General features: G+C 39.4%; 1 protein-coding gene across 28 annotated transcripts in view; it reads right to left on the bottom strand.

Annotated features, from left to right (window-relative positions):
• The window catches only part of DST (dystonin), a 419024-nt gene that overhangs the window by 208118 nt on the left and 185169 nt on the right, over window positions 1-25737 (bottom strand). For 16 of the 28 annotated variants that reach the window (XM_045573100.1, XM_045573106.1, XM_045573103.1 and 13 more), the window contains 4 exons: window positions 18163-18252; window positions 17532-17630; window positions 15895-15972; window positions 13835-13927 (listed from right to left, as the gene is read on the bottom strand). In XM_045573100.1, the coding sequence (XP_045429056.1) occupies window positions 13835-13927; window positions 15895-15972; window positions 17532-17630; window positions 18163-18252 (360 nt within the window). Of the gene's footprint in view, window positions 1-6197; window positions 7338-13834; window positions 13928-15894; window positions 15973-17531; window positions 17631-18162; window positions 18253-25737 lie in introns of those variants that run through there. The other 12 variants (XM_036415453.1, XM_036415458.1, XM_036415471.2 and 9 more) reach the window with 2 other exon arrangements.

Here is a 25737-nt window from a genome sequence, read left to right as displayed (position 1 = left end):
TTTTTACAGATGTTGTCATGGTTCTGGTATGCACTGACGACACAGGAACAGCCAACTTCCAAAGTTGAGTCAGATACTCCCTAAAACATAATTCACTTTTTTTTTTTAATGTATGTATTTCATTATTCCATGAAAGGCAAATAATAAAATTTTCATTTAAAAAAATAAATACTTAAAATGTATTAAAAAAAAAAAGATTTAAAAGTTTAAATCAAGTTTACTGTTTGAGTATGATGCTAATGGAAAAGGACAAAAACCATATGACTTCACTGACACAAGTGGAAAAGGACAAAAACCATATGACTTCACTCTTATGTGGGATATAAAGCAGAAAGCAACAAAAGAACAAACAAAACAAACAGCCGGCTGGCATGGCTCAGTGGCTGAGTAACCTATGAACCAGGAGGTCATGGTTTGACTCCTGGTCAGGGCACATGCCTGAGTTGTGGGTTCCATCCACAGTGTAGGGCATGCAGGAGGCAGCAGATCAATGATCCTCTCTGATCATTGATGTTTCTCTCTCCCTCTCTGTTCCTCTCTGAAATCAATAAAAAATATATTTTATAAAAAACCTCATAGATAAGGACAAGAGTAGGATGATTATCAGAAGAGAAGGGGGATGGAAAGAGAATGAGGAAGGTAAAGTGGGTCAAATATATGTGATGAAAGATGACTAGACTTTGGGTGGTGAGCACATGGTGTAATACAAAGATGATGTATTATAAAATTGTAACAAATATTACTGCAAATTTTTAATTGAATAAGCAAGTAAATAATGTATGTGTAACATTGGCAAAGGCAGTATCTCTGAAGTTAAGGAAACTAAGATATTAGTTTAGAGCAGGCTATAGATACAGGGAAGGATTAAAGAACCAAAGGAGCTCAAAAAACTCAAAGCCATTTGGTGAATGCCCTCATCCCACTGGTGAAGAAGCTAAGATTGAAAAAGGTGATGTGGTTTGTCCAGGGAATCATTGCACACTAGTAGGAGGCCTGGGGTATGGACTTAGGTCTCCTAGATCCAAGCTCAGAATCTACAGGAAGAGAAAATGGCTACACACACATATGCCACAAAAAGGCATCACCTGGCCTTGCCCCTGGCATTATGTTTTCTTCCTCTCTCATATCAGAGCTGCTATCAATAATGCTTTTGAAATGTATCTGTATTAAGGTGTAAACAATATTAGCTAAACTTTGCAGGCCAGAAACTATTAGCTAAACTTTGCAGGCCAGAAGGGAGTGGCAAGAAACATTTAAACTGATGAAAAGCAAGGATCTATAACCAAAATTACTTTACCCAACAAAGCTATCATTTAGAATTGAAGGTCAGATAAAGAGCTTCACAGATAAGAGAAAGCTAAAGGAGTTTATCACCTCCAAACCAATATTATATGAAATGTTGAAGGATCTTATTTAAAGAAGAAGAAGTGGGGGGGGGGGGGAGATAAATATTAACAATAAAATGGCAATAAATACATATTTATCAATTATTGAATCTCAAAATAAAAATAAATGACCAAGGAGTCTAAAGAACAAAATAAGCAGATGAATAAAATAGAACCAGAGGCATGGAAACAGACTGAGGAATCACAGAGAGAAGGGGGAAGGAATGGGGGGAAGAGATTAACCAAAGATCTTATATGCCTACTAGTATATGCATTACCTATGGACACAGACAATAGGGTAGTGAAGGCCTGAAGTGGAGTGAGACCCAGGGTGGAGGAGGACAATGGTGGGGGGCGGGGGAGGAGGGTTAACATCGATAATACCCTCAACAATAAAGATATTTTTTTTTAAAGAAAATTATTTGGTTCCTCCCAGGGGCTATTTCTGTTCCTACAAGTGGACAAATTTCAAAATTTTAAGCTAATTATGGAATTAGAGGGATATAATGTTTGACATAATATTCAGTAAACATTTGCTGAAGAGATAGTGAGTGGGTGAGTAAGCTGGGGGGAGGGTGGGGACGGGTGAAAGGTGGCAACCTACTCTACTTATGCAGAATGCTTTTGGTCCAAAGGAAAGACAGAGTGCTCTGTTAAAAATTTTGAAAACTTATAGAATTCTTCTACTCAGTGGATGGTTACAAAATGTTTTCTCTTTTCTACAAGAGCATAAGACAGTAATAAGATAACAGCATAAAGTGCTTACAATGTACTAAGTCCTCTTCAAATATATTACTTCATGTAATCCCCAAATGAAGAAACCACCCCCCCTTTTTATTTTTACAGATAAGGAAAGTAAGACTAAATTTAAGTCTTCTGACTCAAGATCTCCTAAGTTATATTCTTCTGCTATCCCACATCCCAGAAAAAGCTTGATCTATTGATGAACCATCTCTTCCCTACAAAACACAAAATCCATATTGGTTCTGGGGAAGACACAAGAGCACTATTAAAGGAAATTTAATCCCTCCATATATTTTTGTTAAAATAAAAACAGAGTTTATACTATTTGAGAGAGTTTGGATATTAATGTGAATGAATCACAAGATTCTTCTACCTCTTAAAGTCTCTTTTTTTTTTAAATATATATCTCCTATATTTTATTGATCTTTTACAGAGAGGAAGAGAGAGGGATAGAGAGTTAGAAACATCGATGAGAGAGAACCATCGAGCAGCTGCCTCTTGCACACCCCCTACTGGGGATGTGCCCACAACCAATGTGTACATGCTCCTGACCGGAATCGAACCTGGGACCTTTCAGTCCGCAGGCCGACGCTCTGTCCACTGAGCCAAACTGGTTTCAGCTACCTCTTGAGTCTCTTAACAATTATTTCAAAAGTAGAAATTTAACTTGGGAAGACTGGCACACAGCTGTGAAGGGTAGTGACCAGTGTTCAATTCATAACGCCACCACTTACTGACCCTGTGATCTCTGGACCTCCGTTTCCTCTCATATAAAATATCCCTACAAAGATACTGAGAAACTAAAATGACATGCCCACAGGGTTCAGTACAGGGCTGCCCTCTAGTGAGAGATGGTAACTGTGTACCAGGGTGTAGATTGTTACTTAAACTTATCCATATTGATTTTGTCAACACAGGCAAAATTTTAAGCCAAGATGTTTGCTTCCAAAGACAATCTCTTCCAATATGTTTTAACTATCCTGGCAGAAACAAATGTAATCAACACATTTTTAGTGTCTCCAAGTTTCAAGAATGTGTGAAAATGCTCTGCAAAATATTTTTCACTATGAAGATGACACAAATGGCTACCTTTAGCAAATGCTCATTTATTTCTTACACATAAACAGGGAAAATTGACCATAGATATAACTATTTTTCTTGCACAGCAAAGAATTTTAAACTTTTGCATGTCCTTCATTTAACTGAAAAAATAGAGGTATTATAATGCTCACAGAGACTCTAAATCTATGTAACTATTTTATAACTAAATTTTCACAAACTGGTTATGAAATCCAAGTGACTAGAAATAGTAAAAAAAATATATTTTTTCATTAAAAAATATAGAATGATTGAGAAAGAAATGAGTTAGTTAACTGTAAACCAAATGATCTTTGTTTTCAAGATCTGTAGAGCAACACTATCATTTGAAAGGTGAAACATTTAATTTTTTAAAATATATTTTATTGATTTTTTTACAGAGAGGAAGGGAAAGGGATAGAGAGCCAGAAACATCGACGAGAGAGAAACATTGATCAGCCGCCTCCTGCACACCCCCCATTGGGGACATGCCTGCAACTAAGGTACATGACCTTGATCAGAATCAAACCTGGAACCCTTCAGTCTGTAGGCCAATGCTCTATCCTTTGAGCCAAACCGATTTCGGCAAAAGGTCAAACATTTAGATGTTATCCTAGTCCTTGAATTCTAAGTAAAATTCTGTAGCATAAGATTCATCAAAAACTTGGTTAAATAAAAAGGTTCTGAATAAATATTATATTTCAGTGAACTTGAATAATAATGTATTGTAATATCTTAAGATGGTTCTCAATTTTTAAGGTTTTATAATAAAAATTCAATTAATAAAAATATTCAACTCTTCATTATTCAGATCCTGACAATATCTATCGATATAATAATAAAAGAGTAATATGCTAATTAAACTAGACAGCTGAATGACCTTCCAAATGTCATTCCAGATGTCCTTCCAGACAAAGTCAAAAGTCATTAATCCCAACCTGCTTGTCTCAGAGTAAAAATGTATCAAATGGAGAGAATATGAAAAAGTTCTTGAAGAAACCAATAAAAGGAAAAGGGTCGGCAAACAGCCCACTTCTGGAGTGTGATATTAATCAAGGGCTAAAAGCCCTCTAATTCTCCATTGAGAAATACAGACTCCAATGCAAAAGAGCTCTGTGCAAAGCTCTAACCGAAGATAATGAAGCAAACAGAGTCCAACCCCTCCAAGGTAACAGGAAGAATGTCCTAAGAGCAATAGCTTAGCTGCTGGTTCTGGCTCTGTATGGCACCAAATAAACACTTTATCTGGACTACAGGGAAGGGAGACTTCAAACTCCTCAGATGAATAAAGGTCATACCATTCATCCTTTACCTAGAAGAGAGGAGACTTTGGTAATATCTCCATATCACAATTATTGTACAAATTTGAATGGCAGGTTTATGACTTATTTTCACATGAATTTTTCATTGAAGTCTCAAAAATTATTAGATATACAATTAGGAGGGGGAAAGTGGCTTCAGTACCAATGAGGATACAGATTCTTAAAGTTTCCATTAATGAAAACATGTAAGGCTTATTTAACTCCAAATTATGCAAAAAAAAACAAAACAAAAAAAACAGTTGGAAAACATATGTGAACAAACCAAGTGGTTTCACTCATAAACATGTGGCAACCAAGTCGCTTCCTCTTGCACTGACTTTCACACCAAACCTACAAAGATAATGACATAGACTAGATTCTTCCTTCTCTTTTTTTAAATATAATTTTGTTGATTTCATAGAGAGGAAGGGAGAGGAAGAGCGAGGTAGAAATACGGATGTGGGAGCGCAACATTGATCAGCTGCCTCCTGTCCACCCCCTGCTGGGCCTTGACCAAGAATCGAAAGCATAGACTGGATGCTTTCTCTTTAAAATGCAGCCACTGTAAAATGTAAATAGAATTGATGACATAATATTGGCAAGGTGTGGTGGTGTCTATAAACAGGAGCACCTCAGGAGAACCGGCAGCTGAGGCCAATGATGACGGTGGTGCACACGAGCCCTAATAAATGCCTCATCCTGTGGCTGTGCAAATGATAGAAGGACCTAAATATTCACCTTCTTTTAATCCTTACTAGAGGACATACTTGAGGGAGAGGGAGAGGGAGAGGGAGAGGGAGAGGGAGAGGGAGAGGGAGAGGGAGAGAGAAGAAAAACATCAGTTGGTTGCCTTCCATATATGACCCCGACAGGGGACCAAATCCAAAACCCAGGTATGTGTCCTGACTGGGAATCAAACCAGCAACCTTTTGGTGCACAGGACAATGCTCAACCAACAGAGTCACTCCAGCTGGGCTCAGTCATACTCAGTCCACTAAAAGCCCCAGAGAAGGAACTTGTCTAAAACTAAGTATCAGTGTCAGGAATAAAGAGCTCAACTTCCTGGCAGTCTGTGTTGTATTCAAGCGCTGCCCAAAAGATTCTGATTTTAGACTGGGGCTGGGGAAATAACTCACATAACAAAGACAGAATAGATGTGGGCAATTTCACGGGTGCCCCTCGCCCCCAATATACACACAGAGAGAGACTTGAAAGCAATTACGTGAGTTTTTCTGAATATAAAAACTGATAAGAGAATTAGAATCTGGCTTTTCAAACTTATCGATCAGCCAGTCAGTACTAATAATTGTATTGCATCCCCCCTGCGCTTGTCATGAAGCTATCATCTTGTCATGAGTGCTTTCTGATTTGTTATCTGCAGTGAAGCTAAGTTTCCAAAGGCTATGCCACAGGAAAAAAGTCAGGCAACTTGAGCTACAGAAACTCAAAGAGGTGCATTCTCTTAAAGAGGTAGTCTCACCATAACAGAAAGGCAGGCTTTTGAAATTCAAGTGTGATAAAAGAAATGGATGTCATACAAAAATAAAATCCGTAATCATCAACCCTATGGCTACCAATTAAATGCAGCAAGAACTCTACAGCTTTCACACTTAAACTGATAAGAATATACTAGATGTGAGCGCCTGGGGTACTTATTGACACCTTACACGCAGGCTCCCGGGCCACTTACCTCATTTCCACACGTGTCCTGAGAAGCCGAGGGCACATGAGTATAGAGGGAATGACACGTCTTTTTTTCAACCTGAAAGTGCTGTCCTGCATGAGGGCGAAATCTCTCAGTGTTTTGCTTTTCTTGCCCGCTGCTATCATTTTGGGATGGGTCTTCAGAGAACCTACTTTTTTCAAGGGATCTCCCTGTAGCACCGTGGGTGGGACGTAAGCTGGCTGCCTTTTGGGAAGGAAAAAGGTCAGTTTTGCTCTGGAATGTTGTGTCTCTGGTGCTGACATCCTCTAAGTGTGTCTTCCTCTGTGCACCATACGGAGTGCTGTCTTTTCCTGAAATCCTTTCCTCCTGCTCCCTGACTTTGATTCCTGCTTCCCTGTCTTTCGAGGGAGAAACGGTCACCTGGTGAGACCCACGGCCTGCAGCACCCGGCAGAAGTTCCTGCTGCTCGCTGTCAGCTACTCCTTCTGTCTTCCCGGGTGGAATAACGCCTTGCAGGGGGAGGGCTGGGGTCGCGGATTCTTCCCGTACCAGTCGCCTGGATGAAAGAGCTGGCTGTTCTCTGGAGAGTCTGGTGCTGCTTCTCAGCTTCCCTTCATTTTCACTGTTTGGCTCGGCTGGCTCTGTGACATCTACAGTTTTCTTGATTAGTTTTCTTCTGAAATATCTTCTTCCAGGAGAGTATTTTTCAGGGCTCAAAGGAGTTTTAGTGGGATCTACATATTGTTCTTCCTTCTCAGCTCTTACGCATCCACAGACATTCCCCATTTGCTTTGCAGGAAATCACAGTTCCACAGACTCACTCATTTCCAAACACAGGGCTTTACTTGGATCTTCTCCATGAAATCCCAAAACTCCACGCTGACCTCTCGCCCCTCAGACTTTGCGACCATCCTCTTCAGCACGAGGCCATGTTGCTTATGAGAGAGGCGCACGCAAGGAAGGCCGTGGCATCCTGCCCAGCTGTGTCCCTGTGTCTCATTAGACAGTGTGGCTTATTCCCGGCCACCAATCCTCTTAGGCAAACATCACTGCTCACTGTCAAATTACAGCGCGGAGGAGCTCGCCAGGCAAACCCTGGGCTTTATTACAGGAGAAGATTCCGACCCTCGCTGTAACTTTCGGTTTTCTGAGCTGCAGCTACACTACCAAAGTTTGCGTTAACCTTTGAAACTATTGGTGGCTCAGCAAATCTGAGTGCAAACAGAAAGCAAATGCCAGCTAAGAGACACTTAGCAAAGTGCCTTTCACAGTTAGTTTCAAAGTGCCTTTCAAATTTCCCTTCAGAGAGTCTCTACCCTATCACTTTTTTCCCCCCCTTAAGAAGCATCAACTAATTTTGGCACTTGGAAAAAATAAAAGAGAAACCTCAAAAATATACGTAAAATACACTAGGACTCATTCAAATCAGCAGCCATAAAGAAAAAGAAAAAAGAAAAAAGAAATTTAATAGCAGAAGGAGATAAATGCAAAGTGCCTAAAAGAATCAACCTTTTAAGATTGTAGTATTTTTCCTATGACATAAATTTCCAGGCCATTTCCATTACATGCTCATGAGGATTTTCATTATAAGCAAAGAGATAAGTTTTATGATTTAAAGCATGGAACACTTAGCCAAAAGAAACACTTGCGTGTTCTCATACATGAATTGGGGCAGTTAAGCTTTATATGTAACTTTTATAATTGTACCCTAGTTAAATATTATGCAGTTTTTCTAGGGCACTGCTATAAAAATAATAAGCCAGCCTGGAACCTGATTAAGCTGTGCATATTTCTGACACTGAGTCATAGATACAGTACAAAGGATATTAGTATCGCATGACTGGACTTACACGTAAGCAGAAATCATCTGACTAATAAAAACAAATTGATAATTGCCTTCCTCTAGGTAGCGTTTGGACTGATCACAAGATGAAGCTCAGTATGGTGGTTACCAGAGGGAGAGGGAGGCGGGGGAGGTAGCAGAGGGTAAAGGGGGAAGAAGTGGTGATGGAAGGAGACTTGACTTGGGGTGGTGAACACACAATATTCAAATGAAGTTATTATAGAATTGTACACCAAAAACCTATATAATTTTTTTTAAATATATTTTATTGATTTTTTACAGAGAGGAGGAGAGAGGGATAGAGAGCTAGAAACGTCGATGAGAGAGAAACATCGACCAGCTGCCTCTTGCATGCCCCCTACCGGGGATGTGCCCGCAACCAAGGTACATGCCCTTGACCGGAATCGAACCCGGGACCTTTCAATCTGGAGACCGACGCTCTACCACTGAGCCAAACCGGTTTCGGCAGAAACCTATATAATTTTATTAACCCATGTCAACCCCATAAACTCAATAAAAAAGTTTAAAATAAGATGAAACTTACTGTTTTTTAAAATCCTATATAATGAAACCCTAATATGCAAATGACTGAACGGCAGAACGACTGGTCACTATGACACGCACTGACCACCAGGAGGCAAACACTTGACACAGGAGCTGACCCCTGGTGGTCAGTGCGCTCCCACTGGGGAGGCACCACTCAGCCAGAAGCTGGGCTCATGGCTGGTGAGCGCAGTGGCGGTGACGGGAAACTGCCCCACCTCAGCTACAGCACCAAGAACCCCTCAGGGGATATCTCACTGCCCATTGCTATCATTTTGGGATGGGTCTTCAGAGAATCCACTTTTTTCAAGGGATCTCCCTGTAGCACAGTGGGTGGGACTTAAGCTGGCTGCCTTTTGGGAAGGAAAAAGGTCAGTTTTGCTCTGGAATGTTGTGTCTCTTGTGTTGACATCCTTTAAATGTTGGGCCCAGAAGAGTGGGCCTAAGCCAGCAGACAAACATCCCCTGAGGGGTCTCAGACTGCAAGAGGGCACAGGCTGGACTGAGAGGCCCTCCCCCAGTTCACAAATGCCATGCACCAGGCCTCTAGTAAGAATATAATTAAACAGTCAAGATAGAAATGTTGTTGATATTTGTTAATTATAGGCCTGCATGGTGAGCTTCTCCTTAATCATTTAAAGAGAAAAGTAAACAATCGTCAATGGCAAAAACTGAATATCGTAGAAGACAAGCCGGTAATAGTAAAGCTTCTGGTTTGTTTGTTCCTTTTTAATTTGATTTGCAGTGTCTATGGCAATAAAACATCATTCAAGATAATTTAAAAATGGAACAACTTGCCCAGCCAATGTGGCTCCGTTGGTTAAGTGCCATCCTAGGCAACAAGAGGTCACCAGTTCAATTCCTGGTCAGGGCACATGCTTGGATTATGAGCTTGATCCTCAGAAGGGGCCATGCAGGAGGTAGCTGATCAGTGATGTTTCTCAACAGTATCTCTCTCTCTCTCTCTCTCTCTCTCTCTCTCTCTCTCTCTCTCTCTCTCTCTCTCTCTCTCTCCCTCTCTCTCTCTCTCTCTCTCCTCCCCCCCACCCTCCCTCCGTCCCTCTCCCTTCCTCTTTCTAACATCAATAAAAGCATAATTTTTTTTAAACAGTGGAATGACTGGTATCTATTGACACAACAGAGGCACAGCCAGTGATCTGCCTGCCTCCAGCCCTGCCACCCTGAGCAACTGCCCACTCCTCTCTCAGAAACACCCAACCTCACTCTCTGCCTGGTAGCTGGCAAACATCTTTCAAAGCCAATCTCTAATATCAGTGAAAATTCTTCCCCTTATTCTCTAAACCTTCCTGATCCTATTACAGCACTCCTTCTCCACACCCTTATTTTTATTTCTATCACAATAGATTTATCGCCCTAAATTATAGTCAGTTTTATGAACATTCTCCCAGTAGATAGAACAATACACTTCCTCATCTTAGTATCTCTGGATCTAGCCTATGGTAGCTAAGGGTATAAGATTACTGTGTTGGCCATACTTACCTTCAGATAGCCTAATTAGAAAAGAGATTCAATTTATGATGCTTATAACAGATAGTTTATAAATAAATTTGTCTTCTGAAATTACTTCATTTATTTATGTAAAGTATATATAGAGAGGGGGGGAAAGCCCAGTCACTTTGAGTGAGGATGATTACCACCACTATAAATAGCCTTGTATCTTGGCATAACCAGTAAAATCGTTCTAATCTTTAACTGTCACACTACTAAGAAAAGTCATTTCATCTAAATAAAGGAACATTTCTGATTTACCAAAACACTGATGTGTTTCATTTTTAATAGATGTTGGTCTAATTTTTAAAAACTGGTAATAATTTAACAATCACTATCTTGCAATCTGGGTTCTACAATACACTGGATTCTATAATACAGGCCACAGGATCATATTAGAAGAAAAACATCCTTTTGATTCTTTTGTCACTGGTCCTCCTCTCTCTTCCGAAGACACCTGAACTTTAAAGAGCTTTTTTAATATAAATTATTTTTTAATGACTTTTCACTTACATTTCCTCAAACTTGCTATTTCTAATTCACTACCACTTACTACTGACATTTTTGTCCATTATATTTTCTGGTTTCTGGTCACAGTATCTTGAGAGTATTTTCTCCATGGTCTCCAATGTCTTCCTTGTAAACAAAACTATTAACCTATAACAAAACTGTTAACACTAAAACTATCAGTGTTTTTTTAATCCTCACCCAAGGACATTTTTCTATTGATTTTTAGAAAGAGTGGAAGAGAGGGAGAGAGATAGAGAGAAAGAAACATCAAAGTGAGAGAGACACATTGATTGGTTGCCTCCTTCATGCACCCCAACCCGGGTTGGGGATCAAACTTGAATGGAATCAAATCCGGGACTCTTCAGTCTGTGGGCCAATCCTCTATCCACTCAGCCAAACCAGCCTGAACTAAAACTATCAGTCTTAAAGTTTGCAAGCTCTCTAGTAGCATTTCACATGTTCATTATTCCTCTCTACCTGAAATTACCTTTCCTTGATTTCATCAACACTACATTTCCTTGTGGCTTCATCCATTTCATCAAATGTTCTTTTTCTTTTTCCCCAAACAGATCTTCTTCCTCTCTCACCCCAATAATGGGCCTTCCCCCAAATGTCTGTCTTTGGTCTTGGCTCTCCTCCATGCATGCTCATCTCTTAGGTCTCCTAAAGACCCCTTGTCTCTGGTAGATTCACTGGCCACTTGTGCACTGGTAACTCCCAAGTCTATCTGTACCTTTGACTTCTCAGCTCTGCTCACAAACCTCCAACCTCTCAGCAGACAAATGGAAAAGATACCCCACCATGCCATCGAACCCGGCACATGTGTCAAACACAAGGCCCGCGGGCCAAATCCGTCCTGCCAGGCCTTGCAATGTGGCCCGCACCGCGCTGTCATCACTGCACTCCGCTGCGTTTCCATCACAATGACAGTTTATGACTGTTCAGTAAACCATTCGGCCCGCGATTTAGGCTGGATTTTAGATTTTGGCCCCTTCTCTGATTGAGTTCGACACCCCTACTAAGGTGTTGGGTTTCCCCTTTACCATCATCCCCATTTCTCTCAATAGTTTTCTTTTTGTTTGTAGGTTTGTTGGCTCAGTTGGCTTGTATCTCCCTGGCTGTAAGTTTAGAGTAATCTTTATTCCCTCTCCTTCATCCATTATTCACTATCACCAAGTCCCTTTCTTCTTCCTTTAAAATGCCATCTCTTGGGGTCCATTTTTCATCCCCACCTGAATCTTGGCCTTTATCACTCCACTCAGAAATCACCACCTCCGCTTCTTAGATTATCTCCCTCATTATGGACTCTGCTCATTTCAATTTATTTTACATAGAATTTGATAGGCTGAGTTCCCTTAAAAAGTTACTTTTCAGGTTCAGAATGATTAAGTGACTTATTCAATGCCATCACAGCCATAAATGAAAGAGCCAACAATGAAACTTAACTCTGCCTCCCCACAAAACCTGAGTGTTTCCCCAGCCCCCACAGGCATTCTCACTCCAACATTCAAAGCACAACCTGTCTCTCCAGCTCTGGTGATGTGATTGGCTCCCTGCCCCAGTTGGTCTCTAAACCTCCAAAATGGGGTTCTTGCAGTTTCAACCCTACTAAAAGTCGAGGAACCTGATCCACTTGGGGCTGATTAAAGACGCCCTAAGAGAGCTGCTGAGGAAATCCATGTGAAATCAGCTTTTGGTCAGTTGTACTTAGTCCTTACCCAATTCTGGTAACAAGGTCTGGCTCCACGCCCAAATATCTGCCTTGGTTTATGGCTCAGTCCCCTGGGCCCCCTAAGGATGGGGTCCTCTAGAAACGGAAGCCCTCAGGCGTGCAGGGTCCTGCCTCCACTTCCTGTTACTGGGTCTCCCAGACATCAATGCCCAGAGGAGTGGGCATTCACCTATGTGAGTTAACCTGTAGTCTGGCTGCCTGACTCCTGGCCCCTGGATCTCCTGGTACCTGAGTCTGCTCCTCTGATTTCTGGTTGCTGCATCTTCTCTCTGCTGCCTATTCAAGAAGCTGGTACCTACCTAGACTCTACTTCCTGTAGCTCTCCATACCTGTCAGACTTTCCCTGTTCCCAAATGAGCCCCAAGTACACGATTTTCCACCATTCCCCTACAATCCCTATGTCCTAGTCAAATTTTTAATATAGATATATATTTTTTATTTCAGAGAGGAAAGGAGAGGGATAGAGAGCGCGAAACATCAACAATGAGAGAGATTCACTGATTGGCTGCCTCCTGCATGCCCCCTGGGGGGGGGGGCGGGTAGGAGGGGCAGGGGAGCAGCCCGCAACCCCAGCATTTGCCCTTGGCCAAAATCGAACCTGGGGCCCTTTAGTCCACAGACCGACGCTCTATCCACTGAGCCAAACCAACTAGGGCCCTAGTCAAATTTTTAAAATATAAGAAGTAAATCTAACTCCTCTCAAAAGCTGGCTCAAACCCCCAGCTCCTTTCTAAAGCTGGCAGGCTACTTCCTCCTCTTTCAAGGCCAACAACACAGTCAATCAGTAAGATGTGCCACGTGCCTACTGTGGGCCAGCTCTGTGCTGCACACAGACAATGTGTGTGCAGGCACAGTATTAATAAATAAAAGCAAATTCCAAAATTAGGACTCAGCTTTTCAAATGAAGACTTTTTTTTCAAAATGATACATTTTATAAAAACTAAAACTCACAATAGCTCTCAATTTATTAAATAATCATTCATGGTGAATAAATTTTTATGTATTTGCATTTGTTCTCCACAAATCTAGCTTGAAAAAAGTGTAGTTCTATACAAAAACATGAATATTAATAGAGAAGATCGCTTTATCATAATTATACTGCCACCTAGTGTCTACCAATAAGAGAAAATAGTTTGCATAGTGGAGAAACAATAAGACCCATGAAAGCCGTACTATATTAAAGATTGAGTAATAAAATTTTCATATATCTATATCACGTAATACTTTCCAATAAACAAAAGAAATGTGTCTGCATTCAATTAAAAGGAATCTTGTCATCCAACTCTGAGATTGTAAGCTTTGCCCTAAAAACATTTCAGGTTATCAAAAACAGGAAACAGAATACCAGGTTCACAAGCAGTTACTTGAAAGAAATAATACAAATATATTGTTTAAGAAAAGAAGCCTAAAATTTACTATATTCCATTGGATATGAATGCATAATTCATCCTTGATGTGAATGAACCATTTGGAACTAGCAATAAGAGGCTAAAAGAAATGACAATCAAGAAAAATCAAGCTTACCTGAAAGTGCAAAATTATTGTCCATATTAATCCCAAAGTCAACTTGGGATTTCCATCTGTTATGTCATCATTTCTAATATTCACTAATTTCACCTGTTTTATATATGAAGAAGAGATTAAAAAAAAAACTGTTTTTCAAACCATCACAGGACTTATCTTTATATAAAAGTAATGCTAAATTACACAAAGAAAAAAACTGAATGATTTAAATGATTTAAATAATCCTCAAAATACTGTTTTATCTTCACTCATTTTATATTGCAAATTATAAAGGAACCACAAAGAAAAGCAGGGATTATTTGGTTTTGTCTTCTAGACCAAGTAATAAAACTACCCATTTGTTAAAACAAAAATACAGCTCAAGTGAGAAGTCTTAGATACCTGAAATTTTTTTTAATCGGACATTTGTCTTTTGAAAATAAGCTTTACTTTACAATTAAGTAGGAAACCGTTCTAAACCATAAAGTAATTTTTAAAACATTGTCACACTTCTTTCACAAAGGTTTAAATAAAAACTAGCATTACTTTTCTATTTCTTTATCACAAACTGTTACCAAGATAAGTAAATTCGTGAGTGACTGGACATTTGTAAGGCTGTTCAGATAGATAGATAGATACACATATAAAGCTTAACAACTGTCATAGTATGCATTCAAGTAAATCAATGCAATGATGACATCTAACATTACCTCCTGGATGGACAAAATAATTATATATCATGAATTGAATATCAAAAATTAAGTACAATGATAGCTAACATTTTACTTCCCAGAGAAAATACTGTCAAATACATTTCATACCAGGAGATTATAATTAACCATTAATCCTCTGGGAACTTCCACTGGAATTGAAAATAATAAGGCAAGTACTAATAACATTTAAAAATATTTGAACACATAATATTTAGTAGAATTTAAAAACTAAAAGCACTTTCACATTCATAATAACCTAAATGAAGAACTAATAAAAGACAGTGTTTCCCTCTCCCCATCTCCCTCCCTTCCTCCTACTCCATCAAAAACAGAATTGTTCCCACCTCTGAGCTCCCATTGTCTTCAGCAACTTTCAATTCTCCTGAATGTCTTTTTCTCCTTTTCTCTACTCATTGAAAGCTACCAATTATTTGGTTTATACCACTATTATAACAATGCTACCAAAATCAAGATCACATCCAATATGGTGTTCATTCTTTTCCTTGATTTTTCTAAGCCAGTTGGAGACTATAGTCAGAAATGTTGCCTTATTTTTAACTACTTATACATTACCCAGTATTATCTACTTATAAAAAATAAACCATCGCCTCATCACTACTAAATATTGAAAGTACTTAATTTTTAAATATTATGAACTATTTTTTATGAAAATAGTTTTATAAAATAAGTATAAGAATTAAGGTATTGCCTCCCTACTATTAAGAACTGTTCATAGACATTCTTAACATTCTGTCATTAACTTCCTAGGCAAAAGCACTCAAATTCCAACAGAAGGAAAATCAGTAGCTCTTATTCAAATGGAAATGTAGCCACTTGTAATTCCTCTAAGCTTACAACTACTATTAGCTTTCTTCTTTTTAGAGCAAATGTTTATATTTTAGAATATTTGTCTCACAGAAGCACAAGTATAATGATTACAATTCATAGTCTAATTTAACCTTTTCATTCCCTGGCATGATTCTATGTAGATTAACTCAGTCACACATGGTTATTATTAGAGGCCCAATGCACAAATCCATGCACCAGTGGAATCCTTCAGCCTGGCCTGCAGACATCCCCGAAAGGGTCCTGGCTTGTGAGAGGGCGCAGGCCAGGCCAAGAGACCCCACCAGTGCACCATTGGGGCTGGGGAGGGGCCACAGGAGGGCTCCAGGGTGTGTCCAACCCTTCTCGCCCAGTTCCAATCAGCCAGACCACAGCAGCAAGCTAACCTACCGGTCAAAGCTTCTGCCCCCTGGTGGTCAGTACACATCATAACGACTGCTCAAACAGTAGAACAAATAATTGGACACTTAGCATATTAGGCTTTTATTATAGGATGATTATAGTCTTTGAAAAACATCTTACCTGGCGTCTTTTCAAATAATCAAGTGCAATTTGTACATTCTGTAGTCTGTGAAAACGCATCCGACCTTTTTCTCTGGGCTAAGAATAGAAAAATGCAGAGTATGAAAAACACTAGTTTTTTATAACACTGACAATATACTACATAAATATATATTATGATTATCTTAATATGTCAAAACAGTATTTACTGTTTGGCTAAGCTCATTAAATTCTTTAAAGGCAGTTCTAATTTTTTTGTATTACCTGGGATTAAATTTATAGTAAACTACTAGGGATTTTTCCCAATATGTTTTACTTAAACATATAATATTCTATATTCCAAATGCTTTATTTAAAAAAGGAAAAGAGACAATACCATAAAACATAGAATTTTTTTTATATTCACTAAAATACAAATCTAACCTACAGGTATTAAGGTATGGCTGCACAAGAAGAATTAAATACCATTTTCCCTTCTTAATAAATTCTAACAATTATCAAAATGATTTTTAGAAATATATATGTATATACCGCATGTGAATGAAAATGAGGTAAAGTAGCATGCGATTAGTATTAAAAAATCACCAAGAAGGAGAAAGACAGTGGAGTTTTACTTAGCCATGATAGAGGAAGAGAGAAAAGCAATTAAAACCATATAATATATTTCCTCTTTATTTTATTTTAGTGTTTTTCACAAAATTGGTAGGGCTCTATGGAAATTATGACAAACCATAATTCTTTTCCTTCGTACTGTTTCCCTTTAGAATCACTGCAAGTTGGCAAAAGCAAAACATAAGGAAACAGAGCTGGGAAAAATGCTTAACAAAAATACAAAGAATGAAGCTGAAATTTGCCACACCAAATCTTCCAAAGGGGGAAAAAAATAAAACTGAGATCTTAGCTTCTCAAATATGAATAGGGTGCTGAAGCCAAGGCCCCATAATAAAAAAAGACAGCAGACTACAGAATGGAAAGCTAGGTTCTATACAACAGGTAGGAATGATGTTGGTGAATTCACCCACGAGATAAAAAAAAAAAAAAAAAAAGGCACAATTTCCAATGAAATCAGGGGGCACTAGGGATGTAGATGGCAAAAGAAACATACTGGTCTTGCAAAGGCGGACGTGTGGTCAACTAATTGTCATCATCAGCTCTGTTAGTTGCCAGGACTCTAGGTTGTTAAAACCTTCTCCCTTTCTAAATAAAAGGATGCCCATTAAATATCTAATACCAACAGGTATGATTTAAAGTATAAACTTAAATATGAAATAAGTTTTCAGAAGTTCCTTCAGATAAAGCAAAAAATAGTTGCCATGTTTGAAAAATAAATTCCAGGAATAGGATAACGTTGCATAGAAATTAGCAGGCTAGTTGTCAAGATGTCCTTATATAAAATCCTTTCGCTAAAATGCCATCTTATCCCTTTAGTGCTTTTGTTCGATTACCATGCAGTGCACAGTAATCTATAAATAAATTTAAAGAGAAAATATTTCCTTTGTCCAATGTCTTGGTTCACACACATCCATCTCATTGTGGGTTTTGGTCCTTTCTAACGTTTTCTAAAAAGGAGCCCAACCCGTGGGTTACTTCTCTATCACGTTAGCGCTCACCGCACTGTAAGGCTATAGGTTAGTTGAGTTATGGGGGCCGACACCTACCCCCTTATCCTCATCCTCCACATCCTCATGCTGTTCATATTCGCATGCTTCTGTTGCACTCACCAATCGTAAGGTCTTCAAAAAATCTCGCTCCCTTGGCTAATGAATATAACAGACAGAAGATAGAACAGCAAAGACACAAGACAGACCAGAAATGAAAAGAAGAGCATGAACAGAACATAATGAAGGATAACAGGTAAGCAAGAATGGGGAAGTCATGTTCACAAAATAAAGGAAATGACACCTGTGGAGTGGGTTAGACCATTTTTCAGAAAGCGATGCTTATTTCCTGGCTATTTGTGAGTCTTTTAATGTGTGGTTATATTATGCATACAACTTCTGCTAAACAAAAACAACCCAAGGTAAACAAAAAAAAGAAAGCAAGAACAAAAATAGTATTTTAATTATAAAACTGATCATATAAGCAAGGTAATCAAAGTGCTTCAATCTCCCAAAGTCACATCATTCGAAATCTGAAAATGCTTGGAAATCCAACCAAACCTTTTTTTTTTTCAGGCAGAAATTGCAGCTCAAAAAGATGAATATTATAAAAATCTGAACAGTCTGTGCCAAAAACATCCTAGTCGTATGCATATGTTCTTCAAACTGAATTAAGAAATTTACAACTTACCAGGGTGTCTCCTGAAAGAACCTCTAAAAGAGAGATCAAGTTGTGTCCATCTCTTAAGTCTTCATAGAGATCATTCACGTGTTTTCGAACCTACACGGAGAAAAGCAATTTAACTTTTGGTTCTAGAACCCAGGATCATCCTTAATACTCAAACAAGGAAGAGGAGACAGTAGAAAACATTTCTTATATGGTATTCATTCGTACAGTGATTTTTTAAACTTTTATTCTCTTACTACTTAAATTCTACATTTAAATTTAAAATCTAAACTCTAAATATGTAATTTCCAGATTAATAACTCACAAAGACAAGTAGAATTATTACAAGTTTTAACACACTATATAAATACTAGATGCCCTGTGCACGAAATTTGTGTATAGGAGTTGGGAGTGTCCCTCAACACAGCCTGCACCCTCTCCAATCTGGGAACCCTCAAGGGATGTCCAACTGCCCGTTTAGGCCCAATCCTATCCTAAATGGGCAGTCAGACATCCCTCTCACAATCCAAGACTGCTGGCTCCCAACTTCTTGCCTGCCTTCCTTCCTGATTGCCCATAACTGCTTCTGTCTGCCAACTGGATCACTCCTAACCACTCCCCTGCCAGCCTGATTGCCCCTAACTGCCCTCTGCTGCTGACATGGTCATCCCAACTGCTTTCCCCTGCAGACCTGGTCCCCCTTAACTGCTCTCCCCTGCACACCTGGGTCCCCCCAACTGCCTTTCTCTGCAGGCTCAATTGCCCCCAACTTCCCTCCTCTGCTGGCCTGGTCACCCCTAACTTCCCTCCCCTGCAGGCTTGATCGCCCCTAACTTCCCTCCCCTGCAGGCTTGATTGCCCCCAACTTCCCTCCCTTGTAGGCCTGGTCCCCCCCCCCCACCCCCCAACTGCTTTCCACTCCTGGCCTGATTGCCTACAACTGCCCTCCCTTGCAGGACTGGTCCCTCCCAACTGCCCTTCCGTGCTGGCCATCTTGTGGTGGCCACATGAGAGCATCCATCTTTGATCACATGGAAGCAGCCATCTTGTGTGTTGGAGTGATGGTCAATTTGCATATTACTCTTTTATTAGATAGGATAAGCCTGTACTAATACATGGAGTTACAATTTTTAAAATACAGGCAATGCCCTGATTTTCATGACTTCTGATACAGCAACTGGAGCTAACTTAACAGAGGCAACTTTTTACCCCCTGTTGGTCTTCCTACGCTCTAGCCACAAGATCTGGATGCCAGAAGCATACACTCCACACATTAAAAATCCACAGATGGCCTTGGCTAGCATGGTCAGTTTTTAAGAGTGTTGCTCTACACACCTGAGGGTCACGGGTTCAATTCCCAGTCAAGGGCATGTACCTGGGATGCATAACTGATCCCCTCCCCTGGTCAGGGAGCTTGTGGGAGGCAACTAATTAATGTGTCTCTGTCACATCTATGAGTGTGTGTCTCTCTCTAGAATCAATGGGAAAAAATATCCTCACTCCTCTGGTGAGGATTAATTTAAAAAAAAAAAATCCACAGCTATAAGCTGGATAAAGGCAGTATTCTTAAAAGCTTCCATGAATCTATAATTATTTCAAAATTTAATGTTTTTTAAAAATTCACAGATGTAAGGTTAGAAGACCTCTGTCTAAACCTTCCTCTGCACAGCAGAAATCTTGTGGTGGTGGAGGGTTTTCATGACCATTATCACTAGCACAGAGTTCACCTCATCTTCTTCCTCTCTTCCAAGAGCCAGATTTAAGCTTGTGATTTTAGAGCTCAAACCACCAAAGATTTCCCCAAACCTCTGTTCAGTCTGCCAAGCAGGGGTATCTGCAACAAATGCTTGGCCTCCTGAACCCATGCCATCCCACCCACGTCCTGAAAGACTCACATGACACTCCTCATTCCACTTCCCCTGTCTTTCTCACTCCAGGACAGTGAGAGATGGGGTGTGATTCTGAACACTTATTTCATAGGAAGGCTATTGCACAACCTGCTTTGCCAGATTGCACCAAACCTCCTACATCAGGGAAACTTTCCAAAACAAAGTGTCATTTTTCTCCATATTTATGCAACAATAAATAAAAATTAAGTTAGGCATGTTTATAAAAGAAAAACAATAATATTACGCTCTCAAAACTTAGAAAACATGTTATAAGGCAAAACAAGTTAGGAGGTCTGCATTTTAGTGTTGCTTTTACCACGAGTCCCATAAACTAGTCCTAGCTGTCTATAATCTAAGCCTAAATTTTCTCATTGGCAAAATCAAAAATTTGAAAAGAGAAGGCCTTTGTTCAAACTAGAAAACAAAAATTCTATGATCTGAAAATAAAAGCTATCATATTTTCAAAATTCAATGTGACAACTTAAAATATGTAAAATGGAAAGCTGCTCTCAAGCCTTTGGCCTAATTTCTTAAGAATCTGGGAGGGGACCAGTTGGCCAACATGGCTCAGTGGTTGACCCTCAACCTATGAACCAGGAGGTCACAATTTGATTCCCAGTCAGGGCACAGGCCATGGTTGTGGGTTTGATCCCCAGGAGGGGGCATGCAGGAGGCAGTCGATTAATGATTCTCTCTCATCATTGATGTTTCTCTCTCTCCTCCTCCTCCTCCTCCTCTTCCTTCCTCCCTGAAAGCAATAAAAAAGTTTAAAAAAATAATTTGGGAGGGGTGCAGAAATAAACTAACATCGTAATGCTTGAAAAAATTCTGAGGCATTGGTTGTCATGTAATACTGCCTATTTTTCCTAATTCTGAGGGTCTACAAAAATACTGCATATGAAAAGGCTAGATAAATATACGACATTATCATATTTATCATTCTATGAAAAACAAATGCAACAATCATTAATAATAATAAAAATACACACATGATAAGTTAATACTAGGTACCGACCCTGTACTAAGACCTTCTAAAATTTGGCTCATTCTACTCTTCACTGAAGAATGAGATGAAAGAGAATGTTAGTTAAAAATTACAAACCAACATTATGGGGAAAGAGTGCTAGTGGATGAACTGGAGGGGGGGGGATGGGGTTGTGGAGAAATATCTGAAATTTAGGAGAAAGAAAAGATGAAATTAAATAGTTAAGCTGACACAGAAAAGCTTTTTATTTTGTCCCGGGTCTGAGTCACAGACATCTGGCCAGTAACTTTCCTTCACAAATGACTCCACTAACTGCCAACAGTCGTAACCTTCCGTTTTCAATTTTTAATAAAACAGCCTTTCATCTCTTTTTGGAGACTTTCTCCCTGTGGGACAAAAAACTGTCTGAATGAATAGTGCCTGAGGGGCAGATGAGCAAAGTGAAGGCACTGTGAGACACTCTGGGATTAAGTTGCATAACGTGAATTACATAAGAAGGGGGAAGCATCATTTTCTGTATTTCATACAATTCTCCCAGAATTGTGCAGTGTTCTCTAAAATGTGGGTACTGCGCTGCACCTGCAGCTCACCCCTAGAGGGCACCAACCTTCCAATCTTCAGAGCAGTCTAAGGAAGAAAAATAAGGTAAGCAGAAAAAAATGGTGAGACTTAGAAGAAAAGAGATTCTAAACAGGGTGCTGCTGGTGATGGTGACAGAGGCAAATTTATTTTTGAGAGACAATAGAAGAGATGAAGTCAGGTCTTCCCATTTAAGTGGCTTAACTGTTGAAAATACTACTGTAAAATTTTTATTGCAATTGATTTTATGTGGGCTACATCAAATTCGACTTTAAAGATTCAATCACTGTCTAGCTAGTTTAAAAACTGCCTTTTTCAAAAGTCTGACTTTGTATTGGTTGATGCTAATCCAAATTCGACAAAAGTTTTACTTCCCAAATTTAAATATACTGTTACCACATAGGTCACTAAATATTAATTGAGCATCCACTATATGCCAGGGAATCACTTATGTTCCTAAGGGTACAAAGATGAATGACAAGAGAGTGCCACCTCTTCAGGCTTGCAGTCTGCGATGACAGAAATTCAGAGAGGAAATTTCAATCTAGAGTAAATACACTCAGAGCAGTTCAGAAAGCTCTGAGGAGCTCTAACCAAGTCTGAAGGCTAAGAAGACTGCCTGATTAAGACATGAAAATGTGCCAGGTGACGGGAAGAATGAGGACAAAGGAAAAGGGCAAGGATATATGCACCTGCAGGTGCAGGGAAGGAAACAGTCCATGGAATCGAAATGGGAAGGTAAAGTAGGAAGGTGGGCCAGGAGACATGGCGGCTTTACATGTTGTTTTAAAAAGCGTAGACATTTCCTAAGTAAAGAGAACCACGGAAGGCTCTTAAACAGAATGAGGACACAGCATCTCTGACCAACATTTGACCTTGTAAACTATCAGGAAGGACTCAGTCCTCTCTTAAAGAGTGCTACACCTAAAAGATGCAGTTTTCTGGAAAACAACCGACTATCTTTAGAAAGGATCATAAATAACAGAAGAAGGCTTGTCCCAAATGAGATCATCTCACTGCCTTGCACGAATTGGGTAAAGAGAAGGGGCACAGTCAGCTTCCGTGAAAATGATTTTCAATATCATTTTTATACTTCAAACACATGCATTTATAAAAAATAAGCTACCAAATTCTCTTGGTAGACCTCCTTAAAAGTTCTACTTCAAAAAAATAAATTTAAGCCCGGCCGGCGTGGCTCAGTGGCTGAGCGATGACCTATGAACCAGGAGGTCCACAATTCAATTCCCGCTCAGGGCACATTCCCAGGTTGCGGACTCAATCCCCAGTGGGGGGGTGTTCAGGAGGCAGCTGATCAATGATTCCCTCTCATCATTGATGTTCCTATATCTCTCTCTCGCTCTTCCTCTCTGAAATCAATAAAAATATTTTTTAAAAATCAATTTAAAATAGTCTATCAATATATCACCATCATCAATTACTGATCAGTAAATTGATCTTTTAAAATACACAGAAATGTCCTGGCCTGTGTAGCTCAGTGAAATGAGCATCAACCGATGCACCAAGAGGTCACAGGTTTGAATCCCAGTAGGGCACATGCCCAGGATTATGGGCTCAATCCCTCAGGAGAGGCCGTAGGCAGCCAATTGATGTTCCTCTTTCATCAAAGTTTCTCTCTCTTTCTCCCTCTCCCTTTCTGTCTCTCTCAAATCAATAAAAACATTTTAAAAATAAATCAATAAAATACACAGAAATGCTTAAAATGAGATATTCTCTTAGGTCATTGCCCTATCTGAACAGTTTTGTATATTACAAATTTATTTCAGTATTATTTCTTTAAGAGTTGTGAAAGAATAAAAAGCAAAGCTCAAACTCTATATAAATTCTATACTGATGGAGGGAGTGTAATGGGGAAACATCCTATGGAATGTAGAAAAAAGATGGTCATACTTTTTAGGCAATATGTTAATAAGGCATCATTAATGCCAAATGGGATTAATTTTTTAATGTTTTTTTAACTATAAAGATATTTGTCATATATCTTAACACATTGTGGACCTGTAGTTTTATTGCCAGCTTTACCCAGTGGCCAGATAAGTTTCTATTGAACGAGAACAAAAAACGTTTTACATAAGTAAATTAAATACTCATTGCATATTGAAGTTATTTATTACATGTTCTTACAAGCTAATATCTTTTTAAAGAATTATCATGATTGGCCACAATCCTTAGAGCAGAAAACACGAGAATTCTCATGATTCTCGAAATGTATTATGGTATTAATGAATAAAATAAATAACAAAGAGTTTGAAACAAACCAATGTTGGCCCTAGGCAGCAAAATGATCCATCTATTGTACTTCACATGGAACTGATTATATCTTTGGCAAAAAGTGTTTCTCTGTTAAACTTTCAGCTAGACAATCTACAATCAATTAAACATGCACACACACACACACACACACATTTATAATTACTGATAAAAACTTCATTTTTTGGGGGGGGCATTTTAGTCATGGTTTCAACTTGCTGTTTTTTGTATTCTTTTCTGCCCAGCATTATCATAGGGACCTTTTTAAAAGGCAATTTCAATTTTCAAATTTTTAAAGCATATTACACCTGTCTGTATTAATTTGGGGGTTGGAGTGATTGATTCTTATCTGTGTTGGTTTGGGCTTGAGTCCTCTACCTTTCCTGTCAGCTTCTCCTATTTGTCAACATAAAGACAGACATAAATCTGGTTTTGCATGTGCTTTTCCCTCATCCTGCAGGGATCTTACTAAGATCTTAGATCTTACTAAGCAGTTACAAATAATGTAACTAAAAGAGAAAAATAAATTCAGAAATCAATTACTTTGCACACTAAATTTTATAATATTTGCTCACTGTTTTGGAGTTCATTTCTATCCTATATAATAAAAGGTTAATATGCAAATTGACCCTAACAGCAGAACGACCGGGAACTGGTTGCTATGAAGTAAACTGACCACCAGGGGACAGGTGCTTAATACAGGAGCTGCCCCCTAGTGCTCAGTGCACTACCACAGGGGGAGCTCCACTCAGCCACAAGCTGGGCTGACGGCTATGAGGGCAGCAGCAGAGGTGGGAATCTCTTCTGTCTCCTCAGCAGCACTAGGCCTATTCCTGGAGGACATAAGCCATCAGTTGGACATTGCCCGAGGGCTCCTAGGCTGCCAGAGGGATGTCTGATTCCCAGCTTAGGCTTGATCCCCCAGGAAACAGGCTTAACCCAGCAGGTGGACATCCCCTGAGGTGTCCTGGACTGCAAGAGAGTGCAGGCTGGGCTGAGGGACCCTCCCCCGACAATGCATGCATGAGTTTTCGTGCACTGGGCCTCTAGTTAAAGACATGTTCTGGACAACCTTCATATTCCAATGTCAAACAAATGAGCACTAGCTTATATAGACACAGTCATTATCCATTCCATGTAGTCTTTTAAAATCAGGGGTTGAGGGAGATTTTAGGTGAGACTAAAAGTTGTTTCTGACCAGAATTCTGTCTCTGAGGGTGAAACCCAGTGATGGCAGAAAGATTTGCCTTTTTTTTTTTTTTTTTTTTACAGGGGTCTCACCTTTTAAAAGTTCTTCAAATATCCTCCTAGCTCATTATTTATATAAACCTTTAAACTAGTTATTACTTCAAAAGATCATGGTTAAGTACTATTCTATCAAGAGCAGTTTTCAACAGCATAATGAAAGGAGGAGGTACCAATAACCAGCATTTTTATGCTCACCTCTTTCCCATTCCTCTCACATTCTCACTATTTGGGCAATAGAAAGAAAAAGCTGGGGAAAGTGGGGTTATAATCACTTGACCTTCTAACAAATAATAAATAAATTTGTCAACAAAACTAAATTTTGATATAAATGTAAATATATGACTATAGCAATATAACAAGACAAATAATGACTATTGAAAGTCCTATGTAATAAAAGGACAATATACAAATAGACTGAACAATGGAATGACCAGTTGCTATGATGTGCACTGGCCACCAGAGGGCAGATGCTTAATGCAGGAGCTGCCCCCTAGTGGTCAGTGCACTCCCACAGGGGGAGTGCGGCTCAGCAAGAAGCCAGGCTGTTGGCTGGCGAGAGCAGTGGCAGTGACCTAAGCCAGCACTCAGACATGCCCTGAGGGCTCTCAGATTTCAAGAGGGCGCAGGCTA

The sequence above is a fragment of the Pipistrellus kuhlii genome, unplaced genomic scaffold (assembly GCF_014108245.1).
Source record: "Pipistrellus kuhlii isolate mPipKuh1 unplaced genomic scaffold, mPipKuh1.p scaffold_m20_p_5, whole genome shotgun sequence".
NCBI classification, from domain to species: Eukaryota; Metazoa; Chordata; class Mammalia; order Chiroptera; family Vespertilionidae; genus Pipistrellus; species Pipistrellus kuhlii.
Note: the sequence above shows the minus strand (reverse complement) of the source record. Positions and strands in the feature narration are given on the sequence as shown.